Source organism: Manis pentadactyla, chromosome 11 (genome assembly GCF_030020395.1).
Source record: "Manis pentadactyla isolate mManPen7 chromosome 11, mManPen7.hap1, whole genome shotgun sequence".
NCBI lineage: Eukaryota > Metazoa > Chordata > Mammalia > Pholidota > Manidae > Manis > Manis pentadactyla.
In genome coordinates, this window is record NC_080029.1 from 66,100,874 (window position 1) to 66,120,178 (window position 19,305).

General features: G+C 43.3%; 1 protein-coding gene across 11 annotated transcripts in view; it reads right to left on the reverse strand.

The window, feature by feature from the left end:
* The window catches only part of NPAS3 (neuronal PAS domain protein 3), an 843,415-nt gene extending 834,010 nt beyond the window's left edge, over positions 1–9,405 (reverse strand). For 4 of the 11 annotated variants that reach the window (XM_036881329.2, XM_036881325.2, XM_036881324.2 and 1 more), the window contains exon 1: positions 8,902–9,404. In XM_036881329.2, the coding sequence (XP_036737224.2) occupies positions 8,902–9,059 (158 nt within the window). In that variant the 5' untranslated portion in view covers positions 9,060–9,404. Of the gene's footprint in view, positions 1–4,542; positions 5,104–8,901 lie in introns of those variants that run through there. The other 7 variants (XM_036881330.2, XM_036881326.2, XM_057488505.1 and 4 more) reach the window with 3 other exon arrangements.
* Positions 9,406–19,305: the final 9,900 nt, after the last annotated feature.

Here is a 19,305-nt window from a genome sequence, read left to right on the forward strand (position 1 = left end):
TGTCTATACAACACCAATTGTAATACAGAATTTTTTTAAAGTTTATTCAAATGGTGAAATGCTACAATGTAGAAAAAGTGACCATGTGAGCATACACATAATCGGGGAGGGGCAAGTTCTGCTCTCATGTGTGCTTAATTTTCTTTAAACTGAGTGAATGGCATTCTGCATAAGGAAGAAGACCCCAAGAATCATAGAAAAAATAAGAAAACAAAAACAGACTGTCTAAAGTTTACACTGGGGTCATTATTAATAGTAAAGCACTTAAGGATGTTTACAGGGGAAAACATCACTAGGAGTAATTTAGAAATCTTTGTGACATATCCCCCACAAATAAGTTCTATAGCTTAAAAATAACTAAATAAAAACTACACTACCTAAGTCTTTCCCCAAAAGTGCTGCTTTCCCAAAGTATGCATATATGTATAATTATATATACACACACATGCACGTGCGTGCACACATACATACATACATACATACATACATCCTGTCATAGAAAACCTTGCTACAGAGCAGGGGATCCTGGACATTAGGTCCCGTTTCAAACAGATGCAATTTTAACATGCCAGTGGGTTCCAGACTATGATCTGGGGCATAGCAAAGGAGTTCAGGGCTTCATGGAAATTCTGGAACTCCCATAAAATAGGTATATTGTAGGGGCAACCACTGTGTAGAAGAATTTCAGGGAAAAATCAAACTTTGTATCACTAAAAATATCAAGCTGTTCCAATATGTAGATTACATTTAAACTACAATATAATGCTTACCATTTATCGGTGAGAGATTATTTCACATACCTTTTTGTCAAAAATAAAAATCATATTTTCAAGAATACGTAAAGACACAGAGATGAAAACTTAATACACCACTAGGTGCTGAAAATACCTCATATTACTTTCTTTTTCAAACCAAAAGCATCAAATAATGTTGAATTCAAGTTTGCTCATTGTAATAAACCAAATCTAGTAATTGGCATATTACAGATTCAGAGTTACTCTATGTCTCTCAATTCATAAATCAGAAATTGGAAATATGAAAGGATGTGGTCATGTGGGAGGGTCCTACATAATAAAGGTCATTATAACTTCTGGCTCCAGAGCTATACAATCTAATATCCTCTCTGGTGGCTCTACGATATGCCCATGCATTACAGTTCTTGTTGACAGTCTGTTGCCTTGGAAATATTTCATTATTTCAGTTTTTCCATTTGTAGACCCTTGGCCTTGTGATATGAAGGCCATCCTATTTCATATTTTCGATTATCATTTAAGCAATCTTGTGGAGCTATTTATATATAAGCAAGTGTTAGATAACGCATATCATCATTTATCACTCTGTGTTGAAACTCACAGTGTAGAAAGAAATACCTCCAAGAAAGTCTTCACCACCACCTTTACTTTTTAAACCCAAAGCCCTATGCTACTGGGATATGCTTTGCAAACCAGCAAGGCATATCACCTGCCTGACACGCTGTCAGTCTCATTTTCTTGGTTATACATCCACATAGTGGAAAAACTCTGTGGTAGTTATATAATTTGCACTCTTGGAGTTTAAAGAAGAATCAAACAAGTTTAAATATACAAGGTTTTTACCTTGTCCTATTAGCTCTAACGAGACACTTGCTGTGCGTGTGAGGCAGAGAAATTTGAGTACTAGCTAGCAAGCAAAGATATTATCAAGAAAAAGCTTCCTTTTCCAAAATCTACTCTGTAAACATTATTAGAAGGAAATGACTTTTGTACTGTATTATAAAACTCATGTCAGATATTCATAAATAAACAAGACAATTCAAAAGATATATTTTTTTCTGTGTTTGATTACTGGTATATTTGAAAAGCACTAAAGAACAGTGTCCATAAATGCCTTTATGAAATCAATGATTTGAAAACCATTTTTTAAATAAATGTGAGGATATCATGTAGAGCATGTCCATAGTAAGTAATCTTTTATAAATATATTTGTGTTCAACCATGACAGAGAACTACTACTACTAACCAACAAGTTCCAGACACAAAGTGCTCGTGAAGGTGAAATGACTCTACTTAGTTGAAACCAGTAACTACCTAAAACAACCCCTCTTGAACAAACTCTCTGACTTCCCATTTCTCATTACAAAACCAAATCAACTAACGAGTGTAATGTTTACACTTAAAGTGTTGAGAGCATTTAAAACCCTAATAACAAAGTGAACCCTCTGGGCATAAAGCAACTGTTTGGATAACAGCCCAAGTTGGTGGTTATTACTGTTGGGAACATTTCATTTATAACCTCTTTCTTTCCCCTATATTGCTCCTTCTGCCCCCTACCCCATTATTACTCCTTCCTCTCCCTACAGGTTAAAACCTTCTCAGATCCAACCTTTAAAATGACAGCATCCAAGCCGAACAAGAATGCTATTAAGGGGCATTAAATTAAATACAGTATATCCTCCTACAACCTCAATCAGAATTTCAGACCAAGTGTTATTTAGTTCAGCTCTCAAGTGGAGCAGAATAACAAATCACGCACTTTGATTTACCTTCTTCGAATGCCAAATGGAGACAGGTGATAAAGAACGCGCTCATGCACAGGCTGTGAAGTTTCCTCTAGAAATTAATTCTATCTTCAAGATTCCTATCTCAGAGAAATTCCCAAAATGGCACACAAATAGGCCTCTGCTAGGGAGATTACTGGGGCCATCCCAGTAAATACACTTACTACCAACAGAACCAGGGAAGGAGGAGGAAGAAGGGAGAGAGGCAGTGAGGGAATCAATTACAAACTAGTTCTAGTTTCGTAGAGTATTCACTATCAGGTTAAATAAAAAGTAATTATTAAAAGTGTTGCACAATGAATGCCGTGAGAAGCAGTTTTTCTATCTATAAGTGTACTTAATATGTTAATTCTTCATAAAACACTAATACTAAATGTTCGTTTGAGCTATACGAGTTGTCAAATAGTTAAAGCTATACTCACTTAACATCATTAAAAACTGGATTATGTATGACTTATTCTCAGGTATATGATTTATATAGAAATTATCTACAGTTTAGAATTAGTCAATTATGTACCTACTTAAAATTATTTCTTTAATCCTGACAGTTCTGCGGTCCCTGTTGTGTGGAGGAAACAAGCAATGATTCAATGGAAGCTTATTACATGAATAGCTTGTTTAAACATTCCCTACCTTCTAGTGATGTAACCTATAGGTTAAATGCTATGTTATATCAAAAATAAAACTGTCCATGCAAGAATAATTAAATCTTCCAACTACGGACTTTGCTCATCTTTTCAAGTTCACTTAAGCTTGGGGGCGAAAGTAAGTATCTCTGCTTAGGGGCCGAAGGGGTGGGGTGTCTATATCAGACTGCATTTGTTTTCCTCATGAACCAATGGTAACATTTCATACTTCCTACTGAGCATTTCCTCCTCTGAGACAGAAAGAAGATACTTTGTTCAAGCCAATATGCTATACGCAAAAACTGTCATTAACGCTGCCAATTAATAACAAATAGGGTTTCAAACAAAGTAGGCTGGCTGGACAGCAGGAGTTAATATCACGTGGGGCAGGGGGTGGGGTGGGGTGCTTAGTTACCCTGAAATCTAACAATGCCTTTCTCGCAGGAAGGTTAAGGATATTTTGAATACAAACTCCCTTTTCCCTTGGCTTTAGTTTTAACTAACTTCAAACAGACATGCTCGGCTGAGCTCCTTGCCTGAATACGCAATTCTCACCAGGAACTTTTTAAAACACAGCTCCCCAAACAGTAACTAACGGGGCATAGATGCTCCAACTGTTGGCATATTTTGGATCTCACTGCTTGCTTGCTTATTTGGGCTTGAGGGTTTGCTTCTTTTTCTTTTTCTAGGGGGGTGGGAGAGTGGGAGGAGGGCAAGATGAGAGCGGGAGGAGAAGCAGGGAACCCACAAGTTGCCGAGCTCAGGGTGCAGCCCGCGCAGCCGGGAGGCAGCGACCGCGCGCCTCTCCCGCCCGGCCAGGCCTAGCAGCTCCGCGCGGAGGCAGCCCGTCCACGACCCAGTCCGGGCCTGGCGCGAGCTCGCGCTCCCCGCCCCCGGCCTCCGCCTCGCCTCCTCCCCCTGCCCGCCTGCCTTCCCTCCCCCTCCCCAGCCTCATTCCTTCCTCGAGAGCAGCTGCCAAGGGACCTGCCGCGGCCCCGGGGATCCCCGGCCCCCACCCTCGCCGCGGCTCTCCGGCACACGGCGACCCCTTCTCTTTTTTGTTTGTTTCTCTCTTTCTTTCTTTCTTTTTTTCTTTTCTTTTCTTTTTTTTTTTTTGTCAGCGAGTCACTCTATTCGGCGAGCCGAGGAGGTGCGACTGCTCGGAGAGCCCGGCGCCGCCGCCGGAGCCCGCTCGCTGCCGCAGCCGCCGCCGGCGGACAATGCGCGCGGGGACCGCGGGCGGGCGCGCAGCCGGCAGCCGGGGCCCCGCGGGCCCGCGGCCCGGGAGGAGGACTGCGGAGCGGCCCCGCCACCGCGGCGGCGGCGGCGGCGGCGGCAACAGCCGCCGGGCTGCAGGTTCAATAAACAGAAAAGTGTTACCGTTCTCGCCTGGAAGGATCCTGCTGAAAGCTGGGCTTGGTGGGCGCCATCTTCCTGCTATTTTTTTTCCTCTCTTACTTTTTGCCTCTCTCCCCCCTCCCGGGGCGGGGGGCGTGGGGAGGGCGGGGGTGTGCGTGTGCGTGGGGTGGCGGGAGTGAGTGCGGGCGTGCGCGGCGCTCAGCGGCGGCCCGGCGGGCGGCGGCCGTGGCCGTGGCCGTGGCCGTGGCGGCGGCGGCGGCGGCCGTGCTGCTGCGGCGGGAGGCTACGGAAAAGTAGTGGGGCCGGAGCCTCGCCGGCGGCCGGCCGTCCCCTCGCGCCGCCGGTGCCTCTTGCCGCAGGTCGCCGCCTCCTCCGCCGCCGGCGCCTTCTCCTCCCCCTGCCCGCCCGGCGCCGCCGCCGTCCATGCGCCGCAGAGCCGCCGCGGCCCGGGCCGCTCCGGCTCCCGAGGCATGCCCAGCGCGGAGACAGGCGACCGGCGGCGGCGGCGGCGGCGGCGAAGGGGGAGGTGGCGGCGGGGGGGCTGCCGCGCGAGCCCGCGGACAGTCCGGCCCGGGCCCCACCGCCTCCGGGTTCACACCTCGCGCGCCGCCACACCCCCACGGCCGCCCCCGCCCCCGCCCCCCGGAGCGGGCCGGTGGCAGGTGGGGCGCGCACCCTCCCGGCGGGGGGCGGTCAGGGCCTAGGCCTGAGGGGCGGGGAGGGGGAGGACACGCCGGGGGTTCCCGGCTTGACCGCTGTGAAAGTATTTCTGGACATTTTCCAGCTGCTTTGCTCCAGAGCGCTCTCTCGCACGCAGTCACCACACCCCCCTTCTCTCTCCTGTCCCTCTCTCCCTCTCCTTCCTCTCTCTCCCTCTGTCTCATCCTCTCTCGCTCGCTCGCTCGCTCTCCGTCTGTGTCTCTCTCTCTCTCTCTCTCTCTCTCTCTCTCTCTCTCTCTCTCTCTCTCTCTCTCTCTCTCTCTCTCTCTCTCTCTCGTTGAGGGACTGGGGAGCTCGGCTGCCGGCGCAACAACGCCACTCAGTTGCAGTTTCGAACAGTTGCCTTCTCGGGAGTATCAAAACGGAGAGGAATTGGAGGCCACTGGAGCGGCCTCGGGCAGGACGCCGTCCCGGGCGCGCCTTCAGAGACAGCGGAAACAAACGCGGGTGGGGAGGGCGCTGGCCAAGCCAGCGGGTCCCCAAGAGCCACCGACACCTGATGGCTCGGGCACTAAGCAGCGTTTCCAAAGCCGGAGCATCTGCATTTTTCACGCATTTACATATCTGCAGATCCCACAGTGCACAGGTGAATCCCCAGGAGTGTAAGCGCAGTTAGATATAAATGCCTCTCCCCAGTGGGCTCCTGATGCCTGGTACCAGACCGAACTGTGAACCTCTGGGATCCCCATTTTACAGCTCAGTGAGGCCTGGAGAAAGGGCCTCTTAGTGCAGGGCCAATACTGGAATGCCATCACCTGGGGTAGACCCTGGTTAGAGCTTTCCACTAAATCACTCTGCCTGCTGTGGGCATCTTTTTAGGCAGATGACTTGGGTCAGTCATGTGTCATCCAGGAAAATAGCATAGCATCTCTAAGCATATCCTCCTGGACTAAGTGAAAGAGCCAGAGAGAAAACATCAGTCCTATATGACACTTTGCATTTTACATCAAGCATAAGAAAAAAATAGACCTGAAAAGGGGTCTCATTCAGTCCTACTATTCCAGTAAAGTGGAACTGAGAGTTGGAAACTTTGAAAACATACGTGTTTCTCATGGCAGAGGTGTTTAATCTGCATGATGATGTCTGAGTTCTCTTTGGAACACACTCTACAGGTAGAAGATGAGAGTGATTGAAGAATGAATTATGTGAAGAGTATTGAGTACAAGATATACATGGGCAGGAAGGGAGGGGACAAAGTGGCGGATTAGAAGTTTTGGCTCCAGGACAGCCAGCCTAGGGCATTTCTGCCCAAAGATGATAAGTGAGAGAAGCTGGTGTTCTGCCAAACAGGCCACTCTTTGCTTGAAAGAAACCCCACTCACTCCCTCATCAGATTCCCCAAACCTACTTAACACAAAAATAGCTTTTTGGTAAAATGATGTGTCACCATTCACTTTAGCAAACATCTAGGTCTTGAGGTGGAAATTAAGTCAGCTCCTCAGTGCCCCTAAAGCCTCCCATGTTAGTGGCCTACATTCCCGATGAAGTATCAGAGGCAAGGGGCCTAGAGACACACACCCTCCCTTAAACACTTGACAATAACCTTCTTGCCCCACAAGACTCACTCTACTGTCCCCAAATTAACTAAAATTAAAAGCAGTAACAGGTGTCATCATGTCTGAGTAACAAAAGCAAAGAAGGCTATACATTTTTCACAGCTGGCACCCTCTCTTCTGTCAATCTAACAGAACCTAAAAAAGAGGGGAATAATGCATCCCAAGGTTCAACTTTACAGTTGGATTATTTTTAAAGCTTTAGTCGTTAGAACGACAGTGGGATTCAGAGACTTGATTAAGTGGCCCAAATTCAAAGATGAAGGTGGAAGGTATCAGTGCATCTTTCAATATGAGTGTGGGGAACTATGGAGGATTACCCCTGGATGCTCCTGACTGGTGGGGAAATTGGCCCTGGAAAGATCTTCATAGTGAAGGACACCAACACTCTGAGAGCAAACCTAAAGGAAAATTTATAACTGCCTTTATGCCCAGTTTATATCTTACCCATTTGTTGGAGTTCCCCAGAGGTCCCTGAAATCATCCGAAGGCCATCTGACATTTCTGACCCTTGACTCCCTACTTCACAGACCAGACTATTGTGACTATTGCCTGCACTTCCTAGTTAGTGACCGCCAGGTTCTATTGTCATTTAAATGTTTTATAAGTGACAAAAGAAAACATACCTGAAACATGAAAAGGAAAAATCTAATCTTTTCTAGTCCTTTATGTTTCAAGATTTCCAGATCTTTTGTATTAAAGATTCTTGTAATCACTGAAGTAAAAACAGACTAAAATATTATAAATAAAAATTATCTTTGACAAGGAGTAGCCTGTTTTTGAATTATTTTCAAGATTCTTTAAAACTTCTTATAGTACTCAGCATATAAGGAGGTCTTCTAAAGAATATTTGCGATACTGGGCATCAACTTGGAAAACAGTGTTATAATGCAAAATCTGCTCTGGTCGCTGGGCCATTGGTTAGAAGGCACAAAATATGGCAATGATAGATTATCTTAACCTTTTCAGTTTAAACACTGTTGGTTCAAATCAAAGGTTCTCAAATCAATGAAGTTTGAAATACAAGGTAAAAATAGGAACTGTTATTTGAATTATGCATTGTGTATATTTTAAGTTAAATGCCATTGGCAAATCTCTCAGCTGTTTAATCGTGTGCAATCTGGGAAACACAAATATTGAATTTCACACTTTCATGTGTTCTTTTTTTCTCCCTTCTTCTATAAAACCAAGCCCCACAAATGGGGAGCTTACCTTTCATACTACATTGTTAATTTTTTTTCAACATATTTTTCTGGATTACATTTTTGATAAAATCTTGGAACATCGCAAGTTGTCTTTAAGGAAAAACTTTAGGGTTCTAGGGCTGTTGATGGCAGTAAATTTTTCCCTTTCTTTTCTAACTGAATCGAAGAATGTTTACTATTTCAATGTCACAACCAGATACATATATATTTTTTAATCTATAAATGTTTGGGAGAAATGCAAGCAATACTTTAAAACTTCCTTCTCACCACCTAGCCTAACTTGGTAAAATTTGCTTCCTAACTGGCATCTCTGAATCTTACGCATTTGCATTATAATGCGTTTAAGACGAATACTTAAGAGTGCCGAAGAGACTCGGATTTCCTGCTGTATTTCTCTACAGTAACAGGTGACATGATTAACACTACTATGTTAGAATTGCAAGTCTACGGCTACACGTGAAAATCGTTCTTATACGGTTTGGAAACAAATGATCAATCAGCCTCCAGTGATCAATTGCCCCCCTGGCTGCCCGTCAGCGCGGGTCCGCAGCCGGCAGAGGCACTGAGAAAATTCCGCTGAAGGGGACGGGTATCCCAAACTTTGCAAAAGCACCTTGTGCAATATCTCAGACTTCGCTTCAACTCCTTGGCTACGCGGAGCTGAGGCTCTGGATTTGGGGCCAGGCAGAGGGCAATGGAAGATTTCACTTCGCCAATACACTGGAGTGCCTTTCAGTTCGAATTGTGAATTATTTTTTTCTTTCTCATCTAGAACGAGGAGCAAGCAAAGTGAGCCCTGGCGATGTGCATGTGTGTTGTAACGCATAAAACAGGAGGCAAAGAGTGTCCCACCCAGCACCCCGGAGCGGAGGCACTATCCCAGCCCAAGCGGGACTACTCACCGCTGCTGGTAGGAGGTGATGCCCTGCACGTTCTGCGGGGTGCCGTTGGCCGCGGCGCCGGCCCTCCCCAGGCCAGCGCCGGCCGGCACCCCCGCGGCCGCCCCGCCGGCCGCCGCGGCCGTCACCTGCACGCTGAAATCCGGAAAGATTCGGATCATCGCCGCGGTTTCGGCCCCCGGGCGCGGCGGCTCTGGGCGAGGACTGGCGGGGGTTAGGACTCGGGCTCCGGCAGCGGCTGCAGCAGCAGGGCGAGCAGCGGCGGCGGCAGCGACGGAGCCAGGCACCAGCCTGCAATCCCATTAGTGAGCCGCGGCCACTGTGCGCGGCGGAGAGGCGCTTTGATGTGCGCGCAGCGGGCTGGGGTGGCGGGGCCGCGGGCGCTAGGAGGAGGTGCGGGGGGCGTGCGAGGGACTTGCAAACAGCAAAACGTGTCAGGGTGGGGCCTTTTTCCTTTTTGGGGGGGCGGTGGTGCTCCCCCCTCTTTCCAGGATGTTGCTCTCACTGGCTGCTCTGGCTGCGCGGCGCGAGCCCAGCTGAGGGGAGAAGGGGAGGAGGGTGGAGGAGGAAGGATGCACCGGGAGGCTTGGCGAGGACTTGGCCCGTGCAAGGGAATGATGGGCCCCGGAGGGTGCCTTTCTTTCTCGCCCCTCTACACACCCACACGCACACACATTCACACCGCGCACTTCCGACCCAAAATGCAAGACTGAAGCGCGTCTCTCCCCTCTTTTCTCTAGAGAAATAACCACCATCCAAGCAGGCTCGAGCCTCCCGCAGCTTCCAGCAACCTGGACTTCAGTCCGCGTGTGCAGGAATGGGGGCTTAGGGCTTCCCCTTCCAGCCGGGACCCATCTCTGCCTGTCTGCTGCACACCACGCAGCGCGAGGATTGCCAATTGCAAGTTGGACTACTGGAGAACTTGATGCTTATCGAGGAGGGACCGTGTGCTGAGAAGGAGGGGGCAAAATAAGCCGCTTTTGTGCAATGCAGAGTTTGTTCCCTTTATAAGGGGCTCTGCTCGTTCCTGGTGGGCAGGCGGCTTGGTCTTGGACTAACTTGAGAAGTGGGAACTATAGGTCCAGCTAGAGGTAGCCGGGTGTGCCCTCTGATGACCCATCTTCATAAGCCCCTTTCGAACGTTGAAATGAATAAATTAGCGTCCACAACGAGAAGAGCTCTGCAAATTCCAACCACCAGGGAAACAAAAAGAGAAAACACGTGCATTTATTTCCCCGTGTCTCCCAGTTACTTCTCCACATTGTTACATCGGTGTGCCTTAGAGGGTGAAGAGGGATGCTTGTGTTTTGGACCGCTTTTTTCATGACAATTTGCACTCCTTCTCGCCCGACTATTGAGTACTGGCGGTGAGAAGGGATCGTTTCCCCCACCCCCTGCCCAGGACCCCCTGTCGCCCTACTTCCTCCCTCATTCTTCCGGCTCACGAGCCGGGACAGAAGTTGCGAGATGGAGGACGCACCCCTGCTCAACGCGGGACTCGGGCTCCTCTCCTCTTGCGCGTCCCTCCCCAGACCCAGGTCGCTTGGGGCTAGGGGCAGTGTCCCCATCTCGTTCACTTCTCCCGTCCTCTCCCCGCGCTCGGAGGCCGGAGCCCGGCGGCCGGGTCACGAGTGTCTGCCGCACCCGCCGTGCGAACCGAACTTGGCTCTAATGAGAGTGGCGACCGCGGCCGTGGCGCCCCGGCCCTCGGCCAATAGCGCCTCGCTGGGCAAGACACCTGCTTAACCCTTTGAGCCTGGGGCGTCGCCAGTGGGGCAGACCCGATTGGCCAGAAGTTGCCAGCGCCGAGAGCGGCAGAGAGGGCCCAGCCCAGCGCCCCCGCGCTCGCTCCAGGGGCCCAATGCCCGCCCTCGCAGCAGACCTGGGCGTCCCCTTCCACCCTCGTGGCTCTCGGGAAACAGCTAAGCCGCACAAAGGCCCGTGCGCGCCCGGCGGCGTTCCTTGCCGGTGAAGGCGACCTCTGAGCTCCTCTAACCCGAATCAGTTTCCGGAGGAGCCTCCCGCCCCCGGCAGCCGCGGGGAGACAGTGGGAGGGAGCCCCAGCTCTCGCTGGCCGGGCCCATGGCGCAGCTGCGTTCTCATTTTTCTCTCAAAGAAAATGCTTTGGACGGCAGATAATACCAGGAGATATGAAACTGCTTCGTTCCCCACATGTTGCACGTAAAAAGAATCGTAATGAGCATCTGTGGCGTGCGTTAGGGATCCCACGAGTTAGCCGAAGACCTAACCAAGGTCCTGATCCCTCCTTCCTGGGAAGGGGTCATTTTCTAGCTAACCGGCGTTTTATTCGGAGATGCTTGTTTTTCACAGGCCAAACGCAAGGTCTTTGAACGGGGTGGGGTGGAACAAGGGTAGGGCAGAGGGTGGGGCGGAAAGCCGCCTTTGGAGGATCTGGTCACGGATGTGGGGCCTCGTCCCACTCGGAGACGGCGGCCAGGAGGCAGGCAGGTCACCTCGCATCATAGGGCTGGATCCGAAGAGAAGATCTCAAAGACCACCCTTTGGCTCTGCGCAGGCTTTCCATTTGAAAGAAATGGGAGTTCATACCAATTCTAGAGAAGTCAGGACTGTTTTATGGGGTGGGAAAGTTCTCTGACTTCATAGGTCAAGGTGGGTCAGTGCTGTAGTACTTGCTGTACTGTAAGCCCAGTAAATGGCTGATGAATGAAGCTGAAAATGAACACAGATGCAGGCAGTAGCTTTCTATAAAACAGCTTTGTGCGAATTATTGGCCCACTGTGGGGTGGAGCTGTACCTACCACTTGATATCTAGGTCAGATGATGGAGGCTTCCAGCAAGGCACTCCGTTTCTACAGTCCTTCCATTCCAGTAGTGTAATACTTTATTCCAGGCCAGGTCCTGCGGATACGGAGACAGTCCCAATATGCCAAATGATGCCAAGGGGAGAAAAACCCTTTTTGACCAAAAGAGTAGAATTTTTAGAAATTTATTCTCCCTTTTAAAGTTTTTCTGCACAATCTTCAGTGAATTATATTTATAGACAATATCTTTCTTCTTTGTTCCAATAAAGATTCTATGAGTAGGAAAGACCAGCGATTGTATTTTATTGACTATTTATTTTACAGAAGAATTGGTCTGGAAATATGTTACCCTGCTTCCTTTCCTTTTTGGAGAGCAACTTTTTTTCCTGGGTTCCCAAAGGGCAAAATTGTCCCAGTAGAAAGAATATGTAAGATCCTTTGTTAGACACTGAAAACTAGATATGCTGAAGCTATTTCAATTATACTTTATACTGTTACAATAGAGTTTAATGAGCACATTCAGCTTCAAGTTCCAAGCTTTCAACCACCCATATTTAAGAGAATTAATGTGGCTCCTGCCCTCCAGAAACTTTCTACAGCAGAAATACACAGGATACTCAGAGATGACTTGCACAGTAGGTTACCTTAGAATGCATTTGTCAGCTCTAGTATTTTGTCCTTACATGTATAATTTCAGAAGTTTGGTTTGCATGCATGAGAGAAAAAGTCCTTATTGGATCTGCTTATCTCCATGTTCATTAAGGACCTTAAGCAAAATATAAGTTTATTCGCCCATTAGAAATTCCTATTTCATTACTCTACTCTTTCAGTTAAAATCTCTATATGCTAGCAGCTGTTTTGAAATATTTTGAAAGTTGCTTTGGCACTCATCCAACCAAAAGGGCTCCAGTTAGCATTAAACTGTATACTTTCTCATTTTATATCCTCCCCTCCCTTAAAATCTACATATTAGTCTATGGAGAGAGAGAGAGAGAGAGAGAGAAAAGAATTTTATGATGTCTTAACCCTGAATGCATACATGTGATATATGCACAGCTATCACAATTACATATTTACATCTTCATTTTTGCTGTCAGTGTACAACTGTGCCTGGTGCTCATGTGATAACAATATCTAGTCTCTGGAAATTCACTTCCATGTACTTAGCATTAAATGGTTTGACTTTGAATTTCCACTGTTGGCTGTCAGAAGCTACCAATGACAGGTAGGAGAGAGGAGCTACAAAGCTTGATTGTATCTAATTTTTGCTTTACTTTGGTCAGATATTTAAGAGGATAATAAAGCAATATATAGAGATCAGGATACAATTTTTAAAAGTAGAATGCAAATACTTTATGTAACAAATAAGGTAAGATGATTTACTCTGAAATGTTGAGCATTTTGTTGAAATAGTTATGCAGCAATGAAGAACTTTTTTCTATTAAAAAAATCATGTGATGAGTTACAACAATTTGAGAGATGAGTCTTCATTATAGGAGGAGCCTGTGAGTTAATGGGTTAATACTAAGGTCCCTCCATATCATGGGATAGGAGATTTTACATTCTGGAGAGGGGTTAAATATTTGATTTAAACAATTTTCCATCTTTGTTCCTCAATCCAAATTGAATTCAAGCTCTTAATGCTAAATTTGCCATGCTATTAATATGTCCTCTAGTCCATTCAAAGGCAAAACTATAGTGTCAGGGGAGAAAAATAACATAAATTTAGCAAAATAGTTTTTCTTGGTATGCCAGAGAAGAAACTAAGGAATTAAGAGAGAATATCTAATAAATCATTATTTATAATAAATGTATGTTTATATGTAATACATAAGGACAGTACTGAGGATTTTTTCATATCAACACTACCTTGGATTTTCCAGGTAGGCATACTTATATAGCCAGAGGACTCTTTTCTCCACTGAATTTTCTTATTAATTGCAAAATTATTAATTCAGTGCCTGGTTGTTTGAAAAATTACTAATTGCTTTAGATTGATTTTTTTTTCAAAATGAAAACAATCATACTAGGTGAGTTTTTACTTGAATTTTTCATTTTCAGTAGAATAGGATATTTTGTAAACCTGATCACACAGCAAATCGAACAAATGGTTTTATTATGCTCCATGCTGAGTCAACCATTCTGTTTTTATTAAACTGTAGTCTCTTTACCTAGAGGAGTGATTCTCAAACTTTAGTGTGACTCATAATCACAAGAAGGGCTTATTAAAACACATATTGCTGGGCCTTTACAGGATCTTATTCAGCAGGTCTGGGGTGGAGTTAATAATTTGTATTTCTAATAAATTCTAGGTGATACTCATGAAGCTGCTCCAGGCCCCATATCTGAGAGCCACTTACCTGCAGTGTTTGCAATAGAGAACCGGGATGGAAGGTTTAGATTCAGATCCTGACTTTGCTGCACACTGATTGAGTGGTTAAGGGCAAAGTATTTAAGCTCACTGGGCTTCCACATCCTAACCTGTTATTAATTCAGTCCAGCTAAAATGGATTTGTCCTGTGTGGTGATAATTCAGACACTATTCCTTCCTTCAGGGAGCCAGGAATTTATTAGCAGAGGTAAATATGTAAAGAAATAAACTGCAATAAAGTAGCCTAAGGGCAACAATAGATTTATGTGAAAAGCACAAAAGTAGTATGGGGAGTGGGGGGCTGGACCAGATGAGAAGAGTAAAACATGGTTAGGAACTTGGGGTTCATAATGCAATCTGGGTCTAAATATAGTTCTATCATTTACAAGCTTGAGTGACTTCAAGAAATTGTTTATTTTCCCCAAGCTTCAGTTCCTTTATTTGTAAAACTGGTAATATAGCTCTCAAAGGATTGCTGTAGGGATTCATTGAAATAAAGTATGTACTTAGTACAGTGCCCACCTCAGGTTAATCACTCAATAAAGGTGGTCGTCACAATGAGAACAATGTTAAAAGTTTTCTTCCATGGAGAAAGGAAAAGGTCTTCGTTATTACCCAAATAAGTTATGAAATATTTACATGCTTTATGAATGTTGACAAGTCTAAAGAGTTATTTCTTATAAACCCTAGAACCAATATACCTGCAATTATGAGCAACTAATTTTTCGATCAAGGTCAAGAAAGATACCAGATAAGATACTGCAAGTTTTTCCTGAAGTCTGGTGTGCTGCTGTAGGGGTTTAAAGTTCTATTTTACACAAAGAACAGCAACTTTCAAGCATTAATCACATGCAAGATGCATACAGACATAAAATAAAATAGTTTCACAGGGTGCAAACACACATTGGGTAATAGATATACTATTGGTTATTACTGGAAACAAAGACATTTCAGTTTTATTTATAATCTTTTGAAATAAATGGGGGAAAAGATAACTATGATCTTTAACCAGAGCATACTTTAATGCAATAATTCACAAATGTTTTTTCTCTAGTCCCCTTTAACTCTTGAGCATTTGGGTGGTCACTATAAGAGCTTTGGATTATGTGTATCACATTTATCAATATTTAACGTAATCAATATTAAAACATATAAAAATACTTATTTGTTCATTAAAAATAAGTAAACTCATTACATGTCAACATAACACATTTTAAAAGAATTATTTTTCTCAAACAAAAAATTAGAAGAGTGATAGTTTTATATTTTTGGTTTTCTTCAATATCTGGCTTAGTAGAAAACAGCTTCCTATATTTCTTCTGCATTCAGTCTGTTACAGTATGTGGTTTTGGTTAGCATGTGTGAAGAAAATCCAGCTTTACACAGACATATTTAGAAAAAAGTTAAATTTTAATACCTTTCAGATAATGTGGATATTCTTCTTTGCTGTTTTACCAACTCTCAACAAGTAGTGATATCTTAAATTAGAATTATATTAAGAAAATTTTCATTCTCTAACCATTATAATTCATTGTACTGTAGATTTTTTGTCCATGTATGACTTTCATCATGTAGTGGTAATTTTTAAAACATTATCTAACTGAGTTATACAAATCTCCCAAATGTTAATACATTTCATTAAACCATATCAAAAAATCGCATTTGTTAATATCACTACCAATCTGATCAGTAAAGTCACTATTATATTAGGAAGCTGTCAAGCTCACAATTGTAGTAATAAGTTTCCTAAAATTCTGATTTTCACTTGGAATCTCAAGTATTATTATTGGCAAACAAATACTGTCTGCTGAATCTTTAAAGCAGCAGGCATATTCACTTTCAAGAAAATGTCTGCCAAATACCCACATCTGAATAACCATAGTTTATTTTTTTCAAGGATAAATAGTGTTCCATGAAAAAAGTGACTAGCTCACAACTTCAACATTGGCACAGTGTTTTTTAAGATACGTATAGATATGCAGCAAAAGTGCTTTACTTCCCATTTCATCACAAAGAATTAAAAGATACATGTTCAAGGTTCAGATTTAATAAAGTTAATTCTTACTGCTTCATCAAGGACATTCTTAAATGAAATTGCCTCTTTTTACAGTGACTGTGTGGCAGGGGTGAATAGAATTATTCCTGGTACAGTGTGGTGCCACTACCTTGACTCAGGCTCATGTGCAAGCAGTTTTAGTCACCGTTGCTTTTGCTACACTAGGTCAAACATCCAAGTCAAAAGACAAATAACACCTTAGGATTATTACAAAATAATTAAGACCTTATGGACACCATGAAAAGGTCCTCAATCCACAGTTTGAGAACTGCTGTCTTAATAGTAAACAAGCCTCAAGTTATGATGACCAATAAATAAATGTTTCAACTCTCATTTTACTGTATTTTTTTAAAAAGAGTGAAAACACACTTTGCAACTATGTATTGCTTTGCTATCAAATCATGAATGGGTTATTATAAATGTACTTAGGATTTTGATTTCATTTAGAATTCAGAAATAGGTACTTTGTTTTCTTACACTGTCATCCAGGAAGTGGGTGGTTTAGAGCAAAGCAATTCAAATACTCAATATTTAAGATCTGGGGAAGGAACTTAATTTTCCCTTTATTCTCCAATAAAAGAATGGGGACACAGAAAGCAGAATGAGACCCAAGGAGGATGGAAAGATGAAACATATAAGGAGCTAGATTAAATTCTATAGCAGAAAGAAGTTTTCCATTATGTAGAAACAGAAGAGGACCATCTATGGAGGTGCTGAGCTTCCCATACTTAAGGCATATTTTAGCAGAACAAAATGACCACCTTCTAGGAATTCAAATGAAATTTTTGCACTGGGGGTCTGCTGGAGTCAATGTCCTTGAAGTTCATAATTTATGTAGACATTATCTTTAATCATGTTATCTCTATAGCATATGCAAAACATCATAACACTGTTTGCAAAGTGTTGTACAGTCTTCTTCACATGGTTTACACAAGCAACCCACATATTTTATGTTTATCATTTATTCTCAGGCTGGAAGATTTCAAAGTTTTGTTTAAAATGGAAAAAAACTGAGCTATTGTGCAAAGCGGCCTCACTCTCTCAAAACCCACAATCCAGAAGAAAAAGAAAAATCCTGTAATTTAAGTATTTACAGTAATTAATTTTATTTAAGTACCCTGGACAGCTGCTCAAGGTACAGACCAAATAAGCAATTCAACCTTCTGAAGTTTAGTCATTACTTGTTATTATTAATGATTCATAATCAGAGACTTATCTCAAAGAAATGATAAAATACTGAAGAATTAATCATTAAAAATATAATTTAAAATAATCTTGTCCAAGAATTATATCCTGTCAGATATATATTTGACAGAAGTTCCAGAAGAAGATTCTTAGCTGACTTATTTAGAGACTTTTCAGTATTTGTTTCCCAGAGGAATCAAGAAAGGATGTGTATCAGAGAGATGTTATCAGTATACTTCTGCACAAAGCTAAGATATTAATGTAACTGTTTTAATTTAACTTGGTTTGATTGAGAATTAATGCCTCCTAAAAAGTGACTAGTGTGGTCAAACCCAAGGAAAACTATAAACTTGAAATATCACTGACAATTGTACCTTAACATATATAAGGAAAAACACCTAAACCAATTATTCAAATTTCAGATTTTTTGCCAATTTTGCTTTGTTTTGGTGAGTGATTAAAAGTATTTTCACTTGGATATTTCCTTGTTGCCAAAGATCTTGACTTAGCGGTTTCCCCACTTAAGTTTTTCTAAAAATAAAAATTGAACATTTTTTAATAGAAAATGCTGTATATGAAGTCACTTGAGCTTTGTGTAACAAAATAACTGGTTAATTAGATAGAAATTAATTTCTATTTCACATAAACATTTGGAAGTAGATGGTCCAAGACTGATGTAATCTATATTGTCATGGAGGGACCGAGGCTCCTTCTGTCTTCTCACTTTACTATGCCAAACCAAGGTTATCAGCTACCACATTTACCTTGTAGGTTGCAGAATAGACATACTAAAAGTAAGGAAGAGAAGGGCCTGGATCTTCCCCTTAGGAACATGTTTTAGAAATGGCACATACCACCTCACATCTCATTTAACAAACTTAGTCCTATGGCCACAAATGGTTGTAAAATAAGCTGGGAAATGAAGTCTGTATTATAAAGTCAGGTGGCCAGATAAAAATCTAAGATTTCTACAGAGCAAATAATCCCAAAATGGATATGGAATCACAAAAGACCCCAAACAGACAAAGCAATCTTAAGAAACAAGAACAAAACTGGGGGTATCATTCTCCCTGGGTTTAAGCTATACTACAAAGCTACTATAATCAAAACAGTATGGTCCTGGCACAAGAGACCCATAGATCAATGGAATAGAATAGGGAGCCCAGAAATAAACCCACACATATATGGTCAATTGATATATGACAAAGGAGGTAATAATACGCAATGGAGAAAAAGACAGTCTCTTCAATAAATGGTGTTGGGAAAGCTGGACAGCTACATGCAAGAGAATGAAACTGGATTACTCTCTATCACCATACATAAAAGTAATTTTTTTCTTTCAAGGTAAAAGACTTCAAATATAATTTGTTCCACTTTACATATATTTCTTTTCATTTTGGTGTCATTAATACACAATCACATGAGCAACTTTGTGGTTACTAGATTCCCCGCATTATCAAGTCCCAACCACATACCCCATTACAGTCATGGTCCATCAATGTAGCAAGATGCTATAGTCACTACTTGTCTTCTCTGTGCTATACTGCTTCTCCTTGCCCCCTCCTACATTATGTGTGCTAATTGTACTGCCCCTTATTCCCCTTATCCCTCCCTTCCCACCTACCCTACCCAGTCCCTTTCCCTTTGGTAACTTTGGTCCATTCTTGGGTTCTGTGAGTCTGCTGCTGTTTTGTATCTTCAGTTTTTGCTTTGTTCTTATGCTCCACAGATGAGTGAAATCATTTGATACTTGTCTTTTTCCTCCTGGCTTATTTCACTGAGCATAATACACTCTAGCTCCAGCTATGTTGTTGCAAATGGTAGGATTTGTTTTCTTCCTATGGCTGAATAATATTCCATGTGTATATGTACCACATCTTCTTTATCCATTCATCTACTGATGGACACTTAGGTTGCTTCCATTTCTTGGCTATTGTAAATAGTGCTGTGATAAACATAGGGATGCATCTGTCTTTTTCAAACTGGGCTGCTACATTCTTTGGGTAAATTCC